Raw genomic sequence first — 17,512 nt, 5'->3', positions numbered from 1 at the left:
ATCATGAACGAATTGAATATTATAGGCTTTGAATTTCGAATATAACGCTCTGACTCAATAGCCACACCGCGTGTCCCATCACTAATTAATTAATAACGCGCTAATAATACGACATAATTCATCCAAAATCATGCACATGCAAAATTTGGAGATTCAACTTCGCTTTCGTGAGATATCGCGTAACATACGAAAGTGTCTTAACAGACAAACAAACAGACAAATATCTATCAACATACGTACCGATCAAGATCGATAAATAATAAAACTCCAGAAGTGTGTACCAATGTGGAGGTAACTAATTTTGTTCGTCTACTTAATACATCAAGTTGTGTAAAGGGACGAAAGCCTATGGGTAGGGGGTATATTCACTTGGCTAACACAAATAGTCCCCGAATTTGTAATAGAACTGAAATGAGGAAAATCGGAATAAAGTTATGGTCTAACCCTATAACCTGGTACACACACTACGGGAGTATCGAAAAGAATGCAACCTGAAACAGTAGTTCTCGGTATCCGTATAAAACAGATCACACCTATTTTCAAAAAAGAGGAAAATTCGACAGATTTATGTTTGCGTCCATTTCAAGACTTCAGACCAATAATTCTCTTGGTTCGAGATTTTATCACGATCTCGAAACCAGATCGATATCAAAAACATGATTCCACCTATTGCCCTGATTCATACCTACCTACTTATACGCTACAAAAATCATGCGAATCCTCTCTCATATATTATTATCTCGGATTCCTATATTGAACTAATTTACAAAGTATCAATCTTATTTCTGAATACATCGGGCTTGTTCTGGTCACAACAATGCAAGTTCACGCAAATGCGCAAGAGTACCTCTGTATCAGTACTTATTCTCTTGAGCAATAACCAAAATTTAAAAGACTATATAGTGCGCCAGAGGCGTAAATGATCTTATTGATTTGCATTTTGACACGTGTTTATTTTCGTGGTAGATTACGGTCGAAACAATGACCCAAAACTTTAAAAGTTGAAAAGATTTATCATATTGAGAATCCTAATGTGAATTGCAATATATTCAATACCTTATTTAAAGGTATTAAGAAATAGTAAATTGAATATTCAGATTATATTAAGTTATATGGATAAATGCTCATGCGGTGTGACTGAAGAGAAGAAAGAAATAATGGAAAATTTGTTATCACTAAAATAATATTTGTAATTTGAAAAAAAAAGTTTTATTCAGGGATTATTACAGCCATTAAAGCGTTTGGGTATTTTGTATTTATATAGTCAAATATTTACAATAAAAGAGTTACCAATCAGGTGTCGACTGTTCAAAATAATATTTTAAGTACAAATCACTGACAAAGATTTGCCGTAGTTGTGTTTTAAAATATGCAATGTCTTAATATTTACACAAAATAAACGCAGATATAGAAATCATAACCGAGTTTAACAAAATTTTTATCGATTTCTGTAATTTAGAATATGTGTTGGTTTTGACCAAGATTTTTTTCTAAAAATTCTGATATGGGCATCAAACAGATGAAATCAAAATGTACTTACACCAGGCAAAGTCAATCTCGTTTAACCCTACTCCGAGTAAAGTTTATCGGCCTGAATTATAATAATCGAGTCGAGCAATCGGGTATTTGTGACCTAAATTGTGTCCTCATTTTTTTTTTGGTGCTCATGCCAGCTGTTATTCGAAAATGCTTTTTAATCAACACATTAGTAACCGAGCGGAGTCATTCTAAGATTCATGATTTTGATCAATGCACATTCCATGACTAAAATCGAGTCGGATCAATCAACTAAACTGACTCGATGCAATTGAAGTATTTTAATTGTTTCGAAACTTGTCGAACCGACTCTTTTTCGGTGCTAAGGTAGCCGGCGGTTTATCGCCATTATGTTTTATTTAATTGCTTCAATTATATATTTAAGGCTTTAAGCCATTCCTAAGATATGTACAAATTAAGTGTTCGTTTCTAAATCAAATGTATAGAAATAATTGATATTCATTAAAGAGAGAAAATACAACGGTAGGCCTCACGCTATAGTTGCAACCGAAGTTTCTTAGTTTTCTGCAAATGCATAAATGTAAATAATTCCATATAAATCACGAAAAGACACGTATATTTTTTGTATTACCTAAAAATATAGTAAATATTTCCTAATAACAATAAATATATTTCTTTAGCAGGAGAGTCAATCTGTGTGACTTTACATATCTATTCCGTCATTTTCATTTCAACTTCCAATCGATTTTCACAAAAGTGCTAAAAGTAAAAAGTATTTAATAAGTTTCAAAATACAAATGAGAAAAATCTCTAAAAAACCACCTAACACAGAGTAAGAATAATACAATCATTGGAACAATTGCAAAGCAATATTCAGTTACGAGTGATTACAATATATTATAACGATGACAACAAACTATGCTTACATTTCTTAAAGCACCATGGAAATCGAGGAAATGAAGGAAGCGCTTCAAAACAGCACCCCTGCCTTAAGCAAGCAAACCAGTTCAGTTTCAGCTTTGGGTTGCAATCAACTCTCTGATGAGGCTGAAGAACATTTTTGTACTGACATTGTCGCCTTGGTCGTGGTGGCCCTAAAGAAGATTTATGATTAACGCATGTTCTACAATATTATGAGAAACATGAAAGTAATGCACAAAGCTTCAAATCAAGTCCCACTACCGTAACATCGGTACTGGTAAGATGGCAGTTGTAAGCACCGGATTCATAGAAAAGATGTGTGTGATGCCACCTGGTGGCGCAAAATGTAAGAACTGCAAAATTTGGGGTTATATCAAATCCCACAATGATGAGAAAAAATGAAAAAAATATTATTTAAAGTATTGGTATTCTAGTGACTTCAATCATCTACTCGTATATGTAATGAAAATTTGAAATCAAAAGTGATTTTTTTTAATAAAGACAACAACAATGGGAAAACATCGAGAATTTAGCAAAACTATGAATATGCTTCTTTTGTGTCCAAAATTATATTGTATTGTTATATAATACAATCTGGAACCTATATAATAATGTTTTTGAACGAAATAAATTGGACAAAACTAACTTTAATTTTCATAAAAACAAAAATGATTGTAACTTATTTCATAAAATTTTTATTTTCAAATCAAACTTTTTCAATGGCTTAAATATAATATACTTGACTATGACTTACGTGGTAGAATATCTCTGGGAGTAAGGTCGGTTTCTGGCAAAGAAGATAAGAAACAATTACAATTGGTTAATGACATTCATTGTGAACGGTTTCCGAGTGAATATGAATCAAGTATAAGTAAAACACTAGACGAAAAAGTGATCAAAGCCAATAAGCAATGTCATAGTACATTATGGGGTGGTAAAAATTTTTGGATTTCCATCATATCATGACAAGAAACTCTGGTTTATAAGGCGCCTAGCAAACGCTTCGAACAAATCTTAATACATACTGTACAACTGCACAACTTTGTGAACTACACAGTCATTTAGTGTTGTGAATGATTTGAGATCTTCAATAAGTAACGCTAAAGTAGTTAATTGCAACAGTAAAATAATACTCACGGCGTCCTATGTAACACGGTGGGGGTTTTACTTGTCTGCCGATAACTCGATCAAACCATCTGAGTTTAACATCTTGGTAACAACATCCTTCGACGGCCTCACATGATTCCCTCGATATCACAAAATTTAAGTTGTCTGTAACATATAATCAATCTCATGTAAATTTAATCAACGCTTATCACTCTTTAACAACTCAAAGTGGCCAAATGTATGTATGGAGTCCTATGAGCTCCAATATTTTACCCATATTTTTGCTGGTTTATTTTAATTATGTGAACACTGTTTTTATGCCGTCAAGCGTGACCGGCTACGCTACAACTGGTCATGGTTTTGATTTTGCGAACTCAGTGCTCTGCTACATTTCCGCGTGAGTCGCGTAGGCTACCGGTACTGCGGTAAGGATTGGACCTATGTGTACTTTAGGCTGTTTTTGAACGTTTTGGCGTAATTTTTGAATATTCGAGCCTTGCTCTCTTGTAAAATTTATCACGACCCAACATCATCTTATAACTTACGATTCCGAAAGCATCCTTGTCTCCGTACATGTGGAAGAGAACGAGAACATCTTTCTTTTTCAACGACTGGTGATCCTGTGTAATATGAAATGAAATATATTACATTTTATAGATACGGAATTCCAACGTCTTCTTGCCAGCATTAAAGTTGGGTAAAAATCTTCTTGTGATTTTAACTCCCGGAATTGACGAAGATTAGTTAACAGTAGATAGTTGGGATGGCACAAGTCCGGCATTACAGAGATTCGACAAATCCGAGTAATAGGTCAAGGACTCGAATCGAATCCTCCGAGTCCGTGACGTCACAATGTAAGAGTGGAAAAACACGTTTTTGACCATGCTACAGCATCGCGCGCTCACAAACATACGACGTAGCTCATATTTTTTGCCTAATGGTTCTGCAGATAGCTGTTGAATCAATTTAAAAATATATTTTTCATTTTTTTTTGGCTGATATAATACAAACGTAAACGTGGGTCAATGTGCGCCTTGGCTGTGAACTGGATTTTCAGCCCACCACCTTGCGTCAATTCTGGGCGGCTATTTAGAAATTCTTACATGTCAAATAGCAAAATAAAAAGCTTTTGACTACAATGCTTTCCCATAATTCCAGATATTTCTAACCTTAAATTTACTATGCCGCGTGTGCAAATGGTAGAGAGTTGCCACTTGTCGTTAATACAATGCTTGCAATTTAGTAGTTCATGTAAACGTTCTGAAACGCTCCATGCTTTCCATTGCTCCCTTTTTGGAGAAAGGATTGCACGTAACAAACTCGATTTAAAAGAGGTATTGATGAGATTCCCCCTTGGGTTGATCCTGCACATGTTTCATATTTATTTACGCGAATCGAAAACTCAAAAATATTGCGCAAACACATATTTTATTGTGTACCACATGTATACCAAAAAGGATAGATAGGTTGAAGGCGACTGGCGCATCATTGTTATAAGCTATCAATAGTTTTTACCTTGCGTTATATTATCTGGATATCTGTCGTCGTTTTCATTAGGAGTGTTTATAATACACACGAGTGATATTGTTAAATATCTAATCTTGAATTTCAACTACTTAAGGTAGATAGTGAGATTTATAGGGGTAAAAGTACAAAAATAGGCGTAAATCAGTATAAACAGAATTGATTATAGACTCGGTAAAAACGACGTGGACTCGAAATCGAATCCGAGTCCAAAAAATGCCTGGATTCGACTCGAATCCGAGTCCGGATCCGAATCCCGGCCCATCCCTAGTAGATATACACAACTGTTGTTGTGAAGAACATGAGCTTAAGTTAGATTTCCAGGCTTAAAATCACAAGCGATTTAGACTTTTTTCAACCAAACAGGCGTGGTAGAAGCAATATACAGTATTTAGTTTGAACTGAAAAACATGGGAATTCTGGTTTAAGATTACTTCTTCCAATGCTATTCTACTTACTCTTTTTATAGTAACACCACGGAATTCTGTCATAAGTTCCTTGCACGGAGATCGTGCTGTCGTAACAACATTGTCTGTTTTTCAAGCATTCCGTTTTATTGATACCTAAAACAATATCGATAAACAATACATTATACGTTCTGGGCCTGCATTTTTTTTATAAAATCGTTTTCACGTATAAGATATATATGTTTGTCATCATTGGATTGTGGGAAAATGAGTTATCTATGTCACGACCCAATCTCCTATTGGGGTGTCGTCTTATTAGGCGAGTATGATAATTTTTTTGGTGTCGCCTTATTATTCAATTCATACCATAAAATACCAAATACCTTGGGAGATAGCATCCCCACGTCCTCATCATTGCCGTGTTTTTTTAGATCGGTAATGTTCTCATATGGTTGACGCAATCGCGAGTTAGGTTGAACACAATTAGATTGAAATTGAAAGACAGTTTGAATTCTCGTGGTTGTTTTGGATTGAATATTACGCTACAGGAAAAGTCATTATATATGGGCTATTTTAACCAATCCACGCGGCGACCGCTCGAATGTTTCTGCATGGTAATTTAATTTGAGATTCCGATGTTGATGCGATTTTAATACCCGTCTTATTGGCAGGTTTTATGCAAAAACTCATTTTTTCAGGCCTAAAAACGTGCCTCGTTTTATTTACCGGGTAGACTTATTCGCCGGGAAATACGGTAACTATAATACCGCCAAAACACAATTTCCATATATGCTCTATGAGTAACGATGTGAAGAATTTATAGATATACCTGGATAACCACATTCTTCTCTTTCATTTTCAGTTACGTTGTAGCATTGCCCTAAACAATAAAATTGAGAACATTCAAAAACATTTGGCCGTGTCACGAATCGTCTATACTTTATATATTACACAGTGCTGCTGATTTCTGTTACTTACAGTATATACACTACATGAACTCGAGATACAGTATTTAGCCACTAACGGAAAGTCGCGTTTTTCGATTTCATATATATATAGGTTAAAACCACATTATCCTGAAGCCAAGCCTTTTGCTCATAACTTGCATCGGTCGGCGTAGTGTATTATACCAGTACGTGAGTCAAATCGCCCGGCAGATTATGAATGTACCACCTCTGTGCCAGTAATTTTACAAGGATGTAGTTCGATTAGGCACATGTAACTTTGCTTTACATATTTCACTGACCATATTCCAGTCGTCGAAAGCAAGCGGGAATAGTAAGATTCCTCCAATCAGGAACATAACAACATCCCTTAGCCAAACAATCTTCTCGACCTCCTCGGGCTAATGCAACGGAGTTGTCGATACACTGATATCTATCAACCGGTGACACACTGCAGGAAGGTTTGAAAATCCCAGCTGTGTTGTAAAGATGACTTATTATTATTCCAATTCATTTTCATTGGTGGCCATATGTCATTTGTCAAAGTTGATGAAATATTTTGGTTGAAAGAAATTGTGATGTTGAATCTTGTATGTTTTTATAAGAACAGTATATATATGTGTTTGAGGGAAAAATCAGTGAACGTATTTCTGACGTTATTTTAATATTATTAAAAAAATGTGAATAGCAATTTGGTCAAAAGGCAAGTGAACAACGATCTCTCAAAAACGTTGGTTTTGATTCCCCAATGGGGGTGGACCACTTTAAGCTATGTTTGAATGGTATTAACATATAGGCACTATCAAAATCACCGAGCGAGCATAATACAGTTTATGTTGTATTACCAGTTAATCCAGGAGGTCCACCTCCATCAGGTTCGTGCTGAATCAGAGACATATCAGTGGGAGCCAGCAGTTCTGTAAAATGAAATCAGGGTCATGGTTATTGCCACGGTAAGTTATTGTTAATAAAATAATTTTACCAACTTTCCATGGTATGACGTGATTGGTGCCGTGGCCTTGAAGGATTTCGGAAAAAATTGGCAGGCCATCATATTAAAGTCATATTTTTCATTATGCTATTTTATTAAATTCCCGGTCAACAGTTTGACAGTACTTTTGACATTGTCACCGACTAAGCACCCCGACAATACAATAAAAAATAAAGCTACAAACAAATTTATTGCAAATCAATTAAACAAGTACACTAATCATGATTTAGGATGTTTTTAACAAGTAGAGAGAGTTTCAACAAATTTTTGAAGCTTTGAAGCCATTTTGATCAGGTACAATCTTAAATCATCCCGTTTGCTAGGATAAAGGAGATTTCTTTGATTTGATGACCCGCTTTTTAACAAAAAAAAAAAGTTGGAAATGAAAGAATAAACAGTTCGATTTCGTTAAAAACGCCAGATGACTTGCACCAAATTATATTATAAGTAAATATGATTAAAAAACTCCCGTGCAGCGGTTTTTGAACCACTCTCCGCGATTATACGCCACTCGTTAAAGTAACAGACTTTTCCAGCGGATAATGATTTTTCGGTTGCGCAAAATATTCAATCCATGGCCGATATAAGTGCATTAAAATGTCTTGTCATATTAATTTAATTATGTTCAACGGAATGCTTCGGCTTACGACAATATGAGCATTACTATAGTATACAGTACTCTGAAATACCACGGCAATCTGTGTACACAAAATATGTGGTAAACCCGATTACAATTAAATTTAATTCGAATTTTTGCGATCTTGTGAATTTGTCAAATTTGAGATGTTCCTGTAATACTGACTGCCACTTGAGATTATTTTTCAGATGTTGCTGCTAAAAAAATTCCAAGGTCGGCAATAAAATCTTAATGAGCATAATAATGTTTGCCGTCGGCACACGAAATTTTGGCGATTTGCAACGTCATAGCATTTTTAGTCTGTTGCGGCGCTTCTAAAACAAAATTTATGGTGTTTTTCGTTACATTTTAGACCTGACACTGCTTTTCAATCTTAATATTCATTTCCTCATTTTAGCCCAAAACTTGAGTTTTGAATTTAATCTTTTGGTTATATTCAGCGTCTTGTCATAGATAATCGCATAATAACAATTTTAAACACTGGACTCAATGTTGCAGGCAAATAAACAAATCAATTTCGGCGATAATTCAGACTTTTCGTTTCAGTTTTACCTTATTCGCCCATTGGGTAGCGATAAAGCCCACTTTGAAAATCACTCATTTAGTTTAGAGTACAAAGAAATTGATGATTTCGCGAATTAAGCATTTAAATAACACCACGCCATAAAAATAGTATGAAAGTGGAGTTAAAAATAAAATTTGGTGTTAGCTCTCCGCACCAGTGAACACAGTGTGAGCCGCACGTTACGCATGCAATATCACGATCAGAGAGACGTTACAAACTATCCATTCTTCCAGGAACGAAAGTGAAGTGGGACATGACATTTTCGTGACATAACTAACCAGACTAGGTTTTGGCTGGATAAAAGTTAAACTCTGATTACGATGGGTCTGTTTGGGCTTAGATTAAACATAAAAATACCCATACAAGGAAAAGTTGAAGGGACTACCTATTAACAGTAACACACTTACTCTTTGGTGGTCTCGCGGGAAACGGGAATACTGTAGGTCCGTGTGGTTTCCAAGTGTAATTAGGGCGAAATATTGGATGGGAATCAATTGGCTAAAAATATAATGTTTGGTGTAATATTATCACAACGAATGAAAGTTCTTGAAAACAAAATGCATATGATGACGTTCCAGAATAATAACAACCAACCACAAGTTTCGGGACGCATACTCACGTAAATTCTCATTCATTCATCAATGTTTGCATAAAACAAATTTGAGAAAACAAAAATCGGTTTATTATGAAACTGGGTATTTTAGAGATTTTGTTTATATTCAGTATATTAAGAGTGTTAAAAATCAAATTATTCCTAAACGAATTATGACTTATGACAAGGTTAAGTATAGTAAAACTTGCACTTTCTTCATCATCCTGCCCAGTACGCTGGATTTTCAATATTTAACCATTCCACATTTTCAACATTTTCTTTTACTATATCTTATAAGTTTGACAAAAATGATGTGGTTGTTTTGAAAAAGTGATAATTCGAGCGTAAGTACGTACCATCACAGTAGGATAAAAGTTGATGAACGAATTCGCGTTTGGGCTAGAACGAAAGTTTAGAAAGACTCTTGGTAATTTGTTGTTAGGCACCCCTGAAATGAAAAAAAGCATATTATTTACAACTATCCATTTTCATTTATAATATCGTATGCTGTACAAAGTTATACATTACATGGTATAAAATTTGCTTGTGCAAAATTGAAGAAGTTTTGGAGATCTGTAGCAGTTTCGTTTGAAAAGGCCATCTTCATTCCTAAAAAAAAAAAACAAGAAAGCAATACTCAAATATATGGACACAACGAACAAATGTCAAATGAACGTGTTTCAAAACATCCTGTAAAAGTGGTATCATGAATTTAAAAAAACAGCAAAATTTTGGGTGAAATATCGAATCCCATAGCTAGAGGACGGACTCACAGGAAATTTGAAATAAAATAAAATGATAGGACCATCCATTTAGCGTCTCCAGATAATTTTACGTACTGAAACGTGAAATAATCGGTTTATTAGTTAAAAAAGGATAAGGATTTTCCACAATAACAACAACCAGAATAACCACAGTTTAACAAAACGATCCATACGTATATTTCATGTTCAATAATAAATGACGCTTTCACTAAAAATAGTTCATAATCTCCAATACCTAATTATTATATATATATGCTAATTGACGATAATATTAAATCCCTGTACGGGGGGTATACATGAATGTCATCCCGAAAGATATCATTTTATTTACGCAATGACTTACACTAAATTGGATTGTTATAAGACTGCCCAATCAGTTGTTGAAACAATAATAAATCCTACCAATATTTCCGAGATAATTTTCATGACAAATTCTTCTTTTTTGGGGTCCAACTTGCGTCACGCAACATCCTGCATTCAAACATTGCTTTGGCGTAACTATAGTTCTGGTTTTCAAATTCTGGCATTTAACGAATAAATATTGTGGATGTTGTTTGCAAACATAGTCTGAAATGAAACATTGTTGTCAATAGTCAATAGTCTATCTTTTCTGGACTACTGAACCGGGACTGGGTTTTGGTGATTTATATTTTATTATTTGTTTAACTTATCTTATACACGAGTGCACGGATACGTCTGATAAGTTAGACTGATAAGTTTTGCACCAGAGTACATCGCACCATTCGTGGCTGACACCGATCACCCCATTCCGCGTGACCCCGTTAGGTTCTTCACTTGCATCACCAGACTATCGAACCGATTGTATAATGAGACGAGCATATCTATTCGTGAAACCGGACCATTGCCCTACCCCACATAATAGCTGTTACATACAAAAAAAAAACTGTCCTACTTAGTTTGCTTTTAGAAATACATTAGTTCAGATATATCACCGTAAACATTTGCAATTCACTAGTATTACATCAGATATAACAAAATTAATTGGAAAAATGCAAGTGAATGCATTAAACCACATTAACTATTTGTGAAAAAGTGATCACCGTGTCGAAATACCAAGTCTCACAACCCATTATTCCAATTAGACACGGACAATTTAATGGGACGAGATCTATTTGCTTCTTATGCTTGTTAAGAGAGAGTTTATCTCACCTTTAGCCTTTTTTCCAAATATTTCAGTGAAACTTTTTCCTTTATTAAATTTTGTATCCAAGGCTGCGTCATCAAAAACTGTTCTTGAAATCCTTCCTGGGAAAGTTTTTGCTTGATTGATCAGTGAAACAAATTTTGAAGTATTGTTGGGATAGAATGAATCTTGTGCTGTCAGAAATATAGATTCTGTTAGTAAACAATTTGCCTTATTACCAATATTTCTATAAAATAATGATTTTAAACATTTCATTGACGAATCCAATCGTAACAATATGGCATAAGCTGGCGAAGTTAGACGGGAGTTAAAAGTCACAAAACGGGGTTTCAGACCGTATTTATAAAGAGATATGTGGACATGTAGTACAGATTGGCCAGAAATAATTTTATACACAGAAATATGTTTAGATCAATAATACATCAATCCTGCAAAACAGAGATTATCACGATTAAAAAAAGTCAAGCAATGAGCCTTTAAAACGCTTATCGTTCGAGCTTCATCCGTTTGCAACTCTTGGATTTAAATACCCTGGCAGCAGAAAGTCAACATGGATTTATCCAAGGGGGTCACATCTATCTCCACGTCACCAACTAGTCCCATTGGGAAAGAAATAAAAAATCGATAATCATGTATATGCCCCCCTTCTTTACCTCTAAAAATAGAAGTGACAGGGCTCCGGACGAAATGATATTGTGAGATAATCTGACAAATCAATTGAAATTTCAACTTACGATATTTGTCATATAAAGATACGAGATAAGCCCAGTAGATTGCATCGTGAATATTCTTTGAATAAAGAGCTCGGTAGAACGCATCTCTGAATGAACTGTCTGAATATGATTAGTATATATATTATATATACTATATATATAGTATATATATAGTTCCATCTTAGTCAAATAGCAATTGTTTAATATTTCTGAAAGGATTTCAGCCCTCTAATTGACCCAAAATATGAGCTTCATCCCAACTATTGTGACTCGTGTGTGAAAAAAGATTTATAAAAGATGCAACCTTAGTCGCCTTCTGCCCAGTAAATAAAAACGGATTTTCTTATTTTAATAGTTTCAGGTAAACATCAACCAAGCTACGCTCTACATAAGCAGCCACTTATAAGCAAAATTTACTTGGGTTCATAACGACAACAATGGGTTTATTTGCTATTGCTAATATAATATGCTACGATATTGGCTCATGAGTTTGAGCTGACTACTTTGTTGTACAATACTAGGACTATGACCAGTTTCCTATGATGTTAAAGTAATCACGCTGTTGCTCCAACCAACATGATATGAGTAAGATAGATGTTGATGCATTTTCCCTTTGAAAGAACTTACTTTCGGAATTGTAGGGAATCAGGATGTTGACAAAATGATCAATCAAATATGCACCGATATGTTTGTTTCCAGATAAAATATTGTTGACGACGCCAATTGGAATCTCCGTGTGATTTTGCTTCACTGCAGAAAATGCAAATTTAGAGTTCATGTGACGAGTATCTCGAAGGGGGAAGATGAAAAAATGGAGATGAAACAAGGCAATTCTCAAGTGTGAAATAAGAATAATACTCTTTTTGTATAAAGGGACACGACTTATGGAGCTAGTGAACCCATGGATAACTTTGTTAAATTGTTTTTTTGTTTTGTTGTTGGGCAAATGTTGTCCCCATTGTTGCCAAAAAATGCTTTACTCGCAATCAATTCCAAATTTTCAGTGCTCAGATACGGAAGGAATCGATAGAAAGCCGTTACTGTTATTCTTTTTTCAAATTTCCTCCGAGACCTACGGGACCCTATATTCCACCAAAATTTTGTCTTTTCATCTAACTCACTGTTCAGCTTAGGTCGTACCGGTACCGATGTTTTTATTCTTTCATTTCGATACCTGCTCTTTTGATCAAATAATAAAAAGGAGGAGCGATACACAAGTCGATATCAAAAACCGTAGAATACTTACCATTTTACAGTGAAAGAATATTCGATGCGGGATGTCATTACAAAAGAAGGTATCATATAACGTGATGGATACTTTAAATTGTTCACTGAGTTGAAATAAATTTACAGGTAATAAATATTCAGCCTTGTGATAACTGCACGTACCGTATGTAAGTGCAATAAGATGCTTCAGAACCGATTTGAAATTCGAACTTAGAAAAAGATCAACGAATGTCATATCTTTTCCTGAAAAATATTTAATATATAAATATGATGAATGACTATTGAATTATATAATGCTTTGCAATTTTGTCGTAATTTACCTGTACTTTTCTCGAGTTCTTTCAAATACCACTTCCACGGGCTTTTTCCGGCAGCTAGCAATCCAAAAAACGGATCAATTGAAACATGATTGTTTTCTGTAACAAAATATATAAAACACAATTTCATCAAAATAAGTTATTTCCGGAGTAGTCTTGAAAAATTATTAATTTAGTGCGCAGTCCAATATCTGTTCAACAGAAGCTCTAAGAAAGTTCTAGGTAAATGTAATTTTCGTGAACGGAAAAATAAATAATATACAGTGTGTATCATATTTGCAATAAAACATACATCTTTCCGTTTTAGATTTAATATCCATAACCTTGCTGCATTTGTAATCAGGGCTGTCGATCGACTCCCGGTCCCGAGATGAAAAACTAATTTAAACGACGGCTCCCAACTCCAAGTCGATGATAATCAGACTCCGACTCCAGCACCAAACTCCCGAGGAAATTTTAATAATAGAAAATTATAGCGTATATAAGCCGTCTAGTAGACAGTCCGGAATGCTTTGTTGCTTAACTTCTGTTTCTGTAGGATTTTTTATTCAAAAAATGTCTGAGGTGTTTAACAATACGACTCCTGCTCCAACTCCTAAATCCGACCCTGACTCCCGATTCCGCAACATTAAATAGAACTTGAGGATTTATTTTAAATGGGTCATTTTCTTATTTCGAATCAATCTGACCTTTGTCTATGTACGACCTATTAACCTCATCATAATTTTTATTGAAACATCTAGTACGTACTTGATATAATTTCCAATAGTCTTGTTGTATCGAGTTTTCCATCTTTAAACGCCATCAACCATTCTGCTCCGGTAACAGCTGTTGAATACAGAGAAAGAAGTGGTTAAGGTTTTGCAGTAAAATACTATTTGGGTGACTTGTATGATGTAAAAAACGTGACAGTAAAATATTTACGACAATCTCCCCAATTCTTTGACATATATAATATGCTAAATTAACCTAGGTGGGTTTTGTTGGTTAAATGATAACTTGATACTTCTGCCAATATGCAATTATCTTTCAAAGTTAATAGATTATATTGAACGGCTTTAACAGGGCTGTGGAGCCGCACCTGAAGTGAATAATTTTCATATCCGTGCAGACACAGAATTATTTCTACCCGGAGTCAGATGAAAATATTCCCAGCCACTGGATTCCAGACATATCATGCCCAATGAACTTACTATCTGCGTACAACGCTGCAACGACATCTCTGGGAACTCCTTCGCTTCGCATGAGAAAAAGAGTTGCCGATGATAACTTTATTGCAGAATTTGCTGAATATAAAATATACTATATTCATATTTTGTAATGTTCAGTGCAAAATAAGATCAGTTTATTGATGTATGATTCATGCTATGTTTTGGGTTAGGACAGATTGTCTTTTTTGGCAAAATTTTATAAATTGTCAACTCAACATATCTAAATACGTTTAATGATAATCAAATTTTTCTTTTTTCACGCATACCCACAACTTCTGAAGCAAGTATTGACAATTTACATTTTGAAATAGTCAGACAAACCAACGTACATTTTGATACTTGTGTCAAAAGATTCAAGTGAAATTGCCTGTAAACTGTGTGGTCGTTATAATGCACTGCACTTTGTTAAAAGTAATCATATATAAACGTAATGCGTCAGTATTCCTATATTATTATTATTATTTATCCACAAATCATTTATCTGCGGAGTCTTTGTAGTCTTCTACCCATAAGGGTGCTAGATGCAAATTATTCACTTGCAAATTTTCTAACAATCAAATTCGTGAAATTAAAATGTTGATTTGTATGAATGTCGAATATGCCAGCAATAAAGTTTTTAATTTTTTTTTTTCATTTCAAATATTTCCGTTTTATATTTACCTTTATAACACCAAATAGAGTCCGCAGTTGAATTATCAAAGCAACACCCTCTGTAGATATAACACAATAGTTTGGTACAGATTCGAACAGATTTAAACCATCAAAGTGTTATCAATCTTTTTCATTATGAGTCAATCTTGACATTTAAAAATATCCAATTTTTTCAAGCAGCAGTCAGATATATTTTTGGTGCGAACCCGCATAGTACCACGAATTCCTAAATCAAATGGTTACTTTAATTTCGAAAGTATCCAAATTTTCGTCATTCGTATCATATTTAAGTTGAGATGCATGCCAATGCTTCTTATTAACCAATTTACTTGGTTCGTATATGTTGGGTTGATTTATTACCAAAAAATACCTTGCAAAGCAGTATTCTTGTGGTATTCCTGGATACCCACATTCTTCTCTTTTATTCATTTCTATGAGGCATTTAGTTCTCACATCTCGAGTTCTTGCGGCTTCGAAGAATGTGATTATAAGCAAAATGAGGGTAGTAATTACGGTATTTAGGATCATTTTGTGCTAATGATGTATATGATTAAGATAATTAGAGAAATTTTGCAGCAGTCGAACTTGATGTACGTTAATATTACAGATGGGATGCGTAAATTACCCAGTGCGATTGGTTGATCAAGCATTAATTAGGATTCGCTAAACAGTTTCTATATAATCTTGGTTGGAAATATATGCCACGTCTGAAAAGTTGTTCCTAGAAACAATTACTCATTTGAATTTGGTTTCATACTCTCTTGTTTTTAGGTTTACTAAAGGCTTCTAACATTAGATTAACTTCGCGTTCTCAAATTTGCATAACTGAGTGTTTCACTATAACTCTGTGTAGCCGGGCCGCGAGGGCAGAGACTAGGTTGACATAATGAAAATAGTTGAAAATTAGGTCTTTACGTTTTATTACCCTTCAACTAAGCACGAATAAACGATGAAAAAACCTTTAATCCTTTTTTTTTAAATAAAATCGCTGACTTATAGATGATTATAATTTATAATGGTTAAATTGAACAATTCAGACTCAAAATATACCCGGGGCATGCTAGTGCGCGGCATACCGCGGCGGCACAAGTTGCAGAGGCCTACTGCCTATTATTTAAATACGTCTTGCTCAATCAATTAAAGACCAATGTTATAGCTTAGTTTGGTTATTCATGAGATGTTTCATGATAGGAACAAAGCTCTAGAGCTGGCATGGGCAAACAACGGCCCGCGGGTCAAATCCGACCCGCTGGGTAATTCAATCTGGCCCGACTGATGCTGACACAAACAACCAAACTAAAAACAAATTTTGATGTTTCAGCTAATAACTAGTTCGAGTAATTTGTTAAGATTGCGACTAAATTTAGTTTTGGAACGAGGCTTATTGTTTTCCACTTTTGTTTTGTAACTTGTTCATAAAATGTAACTTTTTACGTCACATTTACATGGCCCGCCAGTCTAGGTGGGCAAAATTTTTTTGGCCCCTGGTCCAAAAACCTTGTCCAACCCTTCTCTAGAGTCTAGACAAATATTTGCTGTAACTTAAGACCCTAAGATACTATTCCTTTGAAAATACTAGAACAATACCCGGTCAGCAGTTTCTACCCAATTTCATAACACTCTAGGCCAGGGGTCGGCAACCTTTTGTCGCTCGCGGGACAAAATTAAGGGTTGCAAGTCATTGGCGGGCGGCACATATTTTTCAGAAATTTGAAAACCAAACGGATGATACTTTTTATAAGTAAAAATCAAGCAATGATACATCTTTCGAATAGAATATAGATTCATTTCCTCATTGTACTGCATCTCAAAAAATTCTATTTGAGTATTTCCGGCGCCATTGAACCTTTTGCACTTCTTAACTTTTCTGCGTTTTGTTGCCATTTCTCTTATATAATTAAATCATAGGCTTATTAAACCAGCAACTGTGAATTATATACTTGTTAGGTTATAATATAATTTAGTCTACACGTGTCTCACAATAAATTCTGTTACGTAAAGAATATATTCAAAACAGCTGTTTGTTACCATAATTCAGGGAGGCGTCGCGGGCCGGATTGCATTACTCCGCGGGCCGCATCCAGCCCGCTGGCCGTAGGTTGCCGACCCCTGCTCTAGGCTAATTGATAGTCATAGAGTTTGAATGTTATTAGCTAAAGATAACTGTGTGCACATGGCACATTGCGCAAAAGGACGAAGCAACTTTAATCTAGTTCTACCCTAGAAACCTCTTTTTTTTCTGGTTTATGTTCAGGTTCGCGACAAAAAAACTATTGAAC

The 17,512-nt window shown here is 34.8% G+C and overlaps 1 protein-coding gene across 1 annotated transcript; it reads right to left on the bottom strand.

Moving 5' to 3' along the window:
* Positions 1-2,142: 2,142 nt before the first annotated feature.
* On the bottom strand, positions 2,143-14,913 carry LOC120327252 (uncharacterized). Its single transcript, XM_078111612.1, has 21 exons — positions 14,904-14,913; positions 14,565-14,657; positions 14,122-14,199; positions 13,375-13,470; positions 13,217-13,297; positions 12,455-12,577; positions 11,849-11,947; positions 11,120-11,287; positions 10,352-10,516; positions 9,714-9,794; positions 9,542-9,633; positions 9,001-9,091; positions 7,246-7,317; positions 6,703-6,876; positions 6,286-6,336; positions 5,508-5,612; positions 4,071-4,145; positions 3,556-3,690; positions 3,173-3,205; positions 2,424-2,591; positions 2,143-2,256 (listed from the first exon to the last, which is right to left on the bottom strand). The coding sequence occupies exons 1-21, from the start codon at positions 14,911-14,913 to the stop codon at positions 2,246-2,248; spliced, it is 2,001 nt and encodes a 666-aa protein (XP_077967738.1). The 3' UTR covers positions 2,143-2,245.
* Positions 14,914-17,512: the final 2,599 nt, after the last annotated feature.

This window comes from Styela clava, chromosome 4 (genome assembly GCF_964204865.1).
Source record: "Styela clava chromosome 4, kaStyClav1.hap1.2, whole genome shotgun sequence".
Classification (NCBI taxonomy): Eukaryota; Metazoa; Chordata; class Ascidiacea; order Stolidobranchia; family Styelidae; genus Styela; species Styela clava.
The sequence above is the reverse complement of the archived record's forward strand: the minus strand, read 5'-3'. Positions and strand labels throughout refer to the sequence as shown.

Coding starts and splice junctions, on each gene's coding strand:
- LOC120327252 (XM_078111612.1), bottom strand. Junction 12,578..13,216: donor TCTTATTGCACTTACATACG/GTACGTGCAGTT, acceptor CATTTTCTGCAG/TGAAGCAAAATCACACGGAG. Junction 6,877..7,245: donor TGGACCTCCTGGATTAACTG/GTAATACAACAT, acceptor TTTACAACACAG/CTGGGATTTTCAAACCTTCC.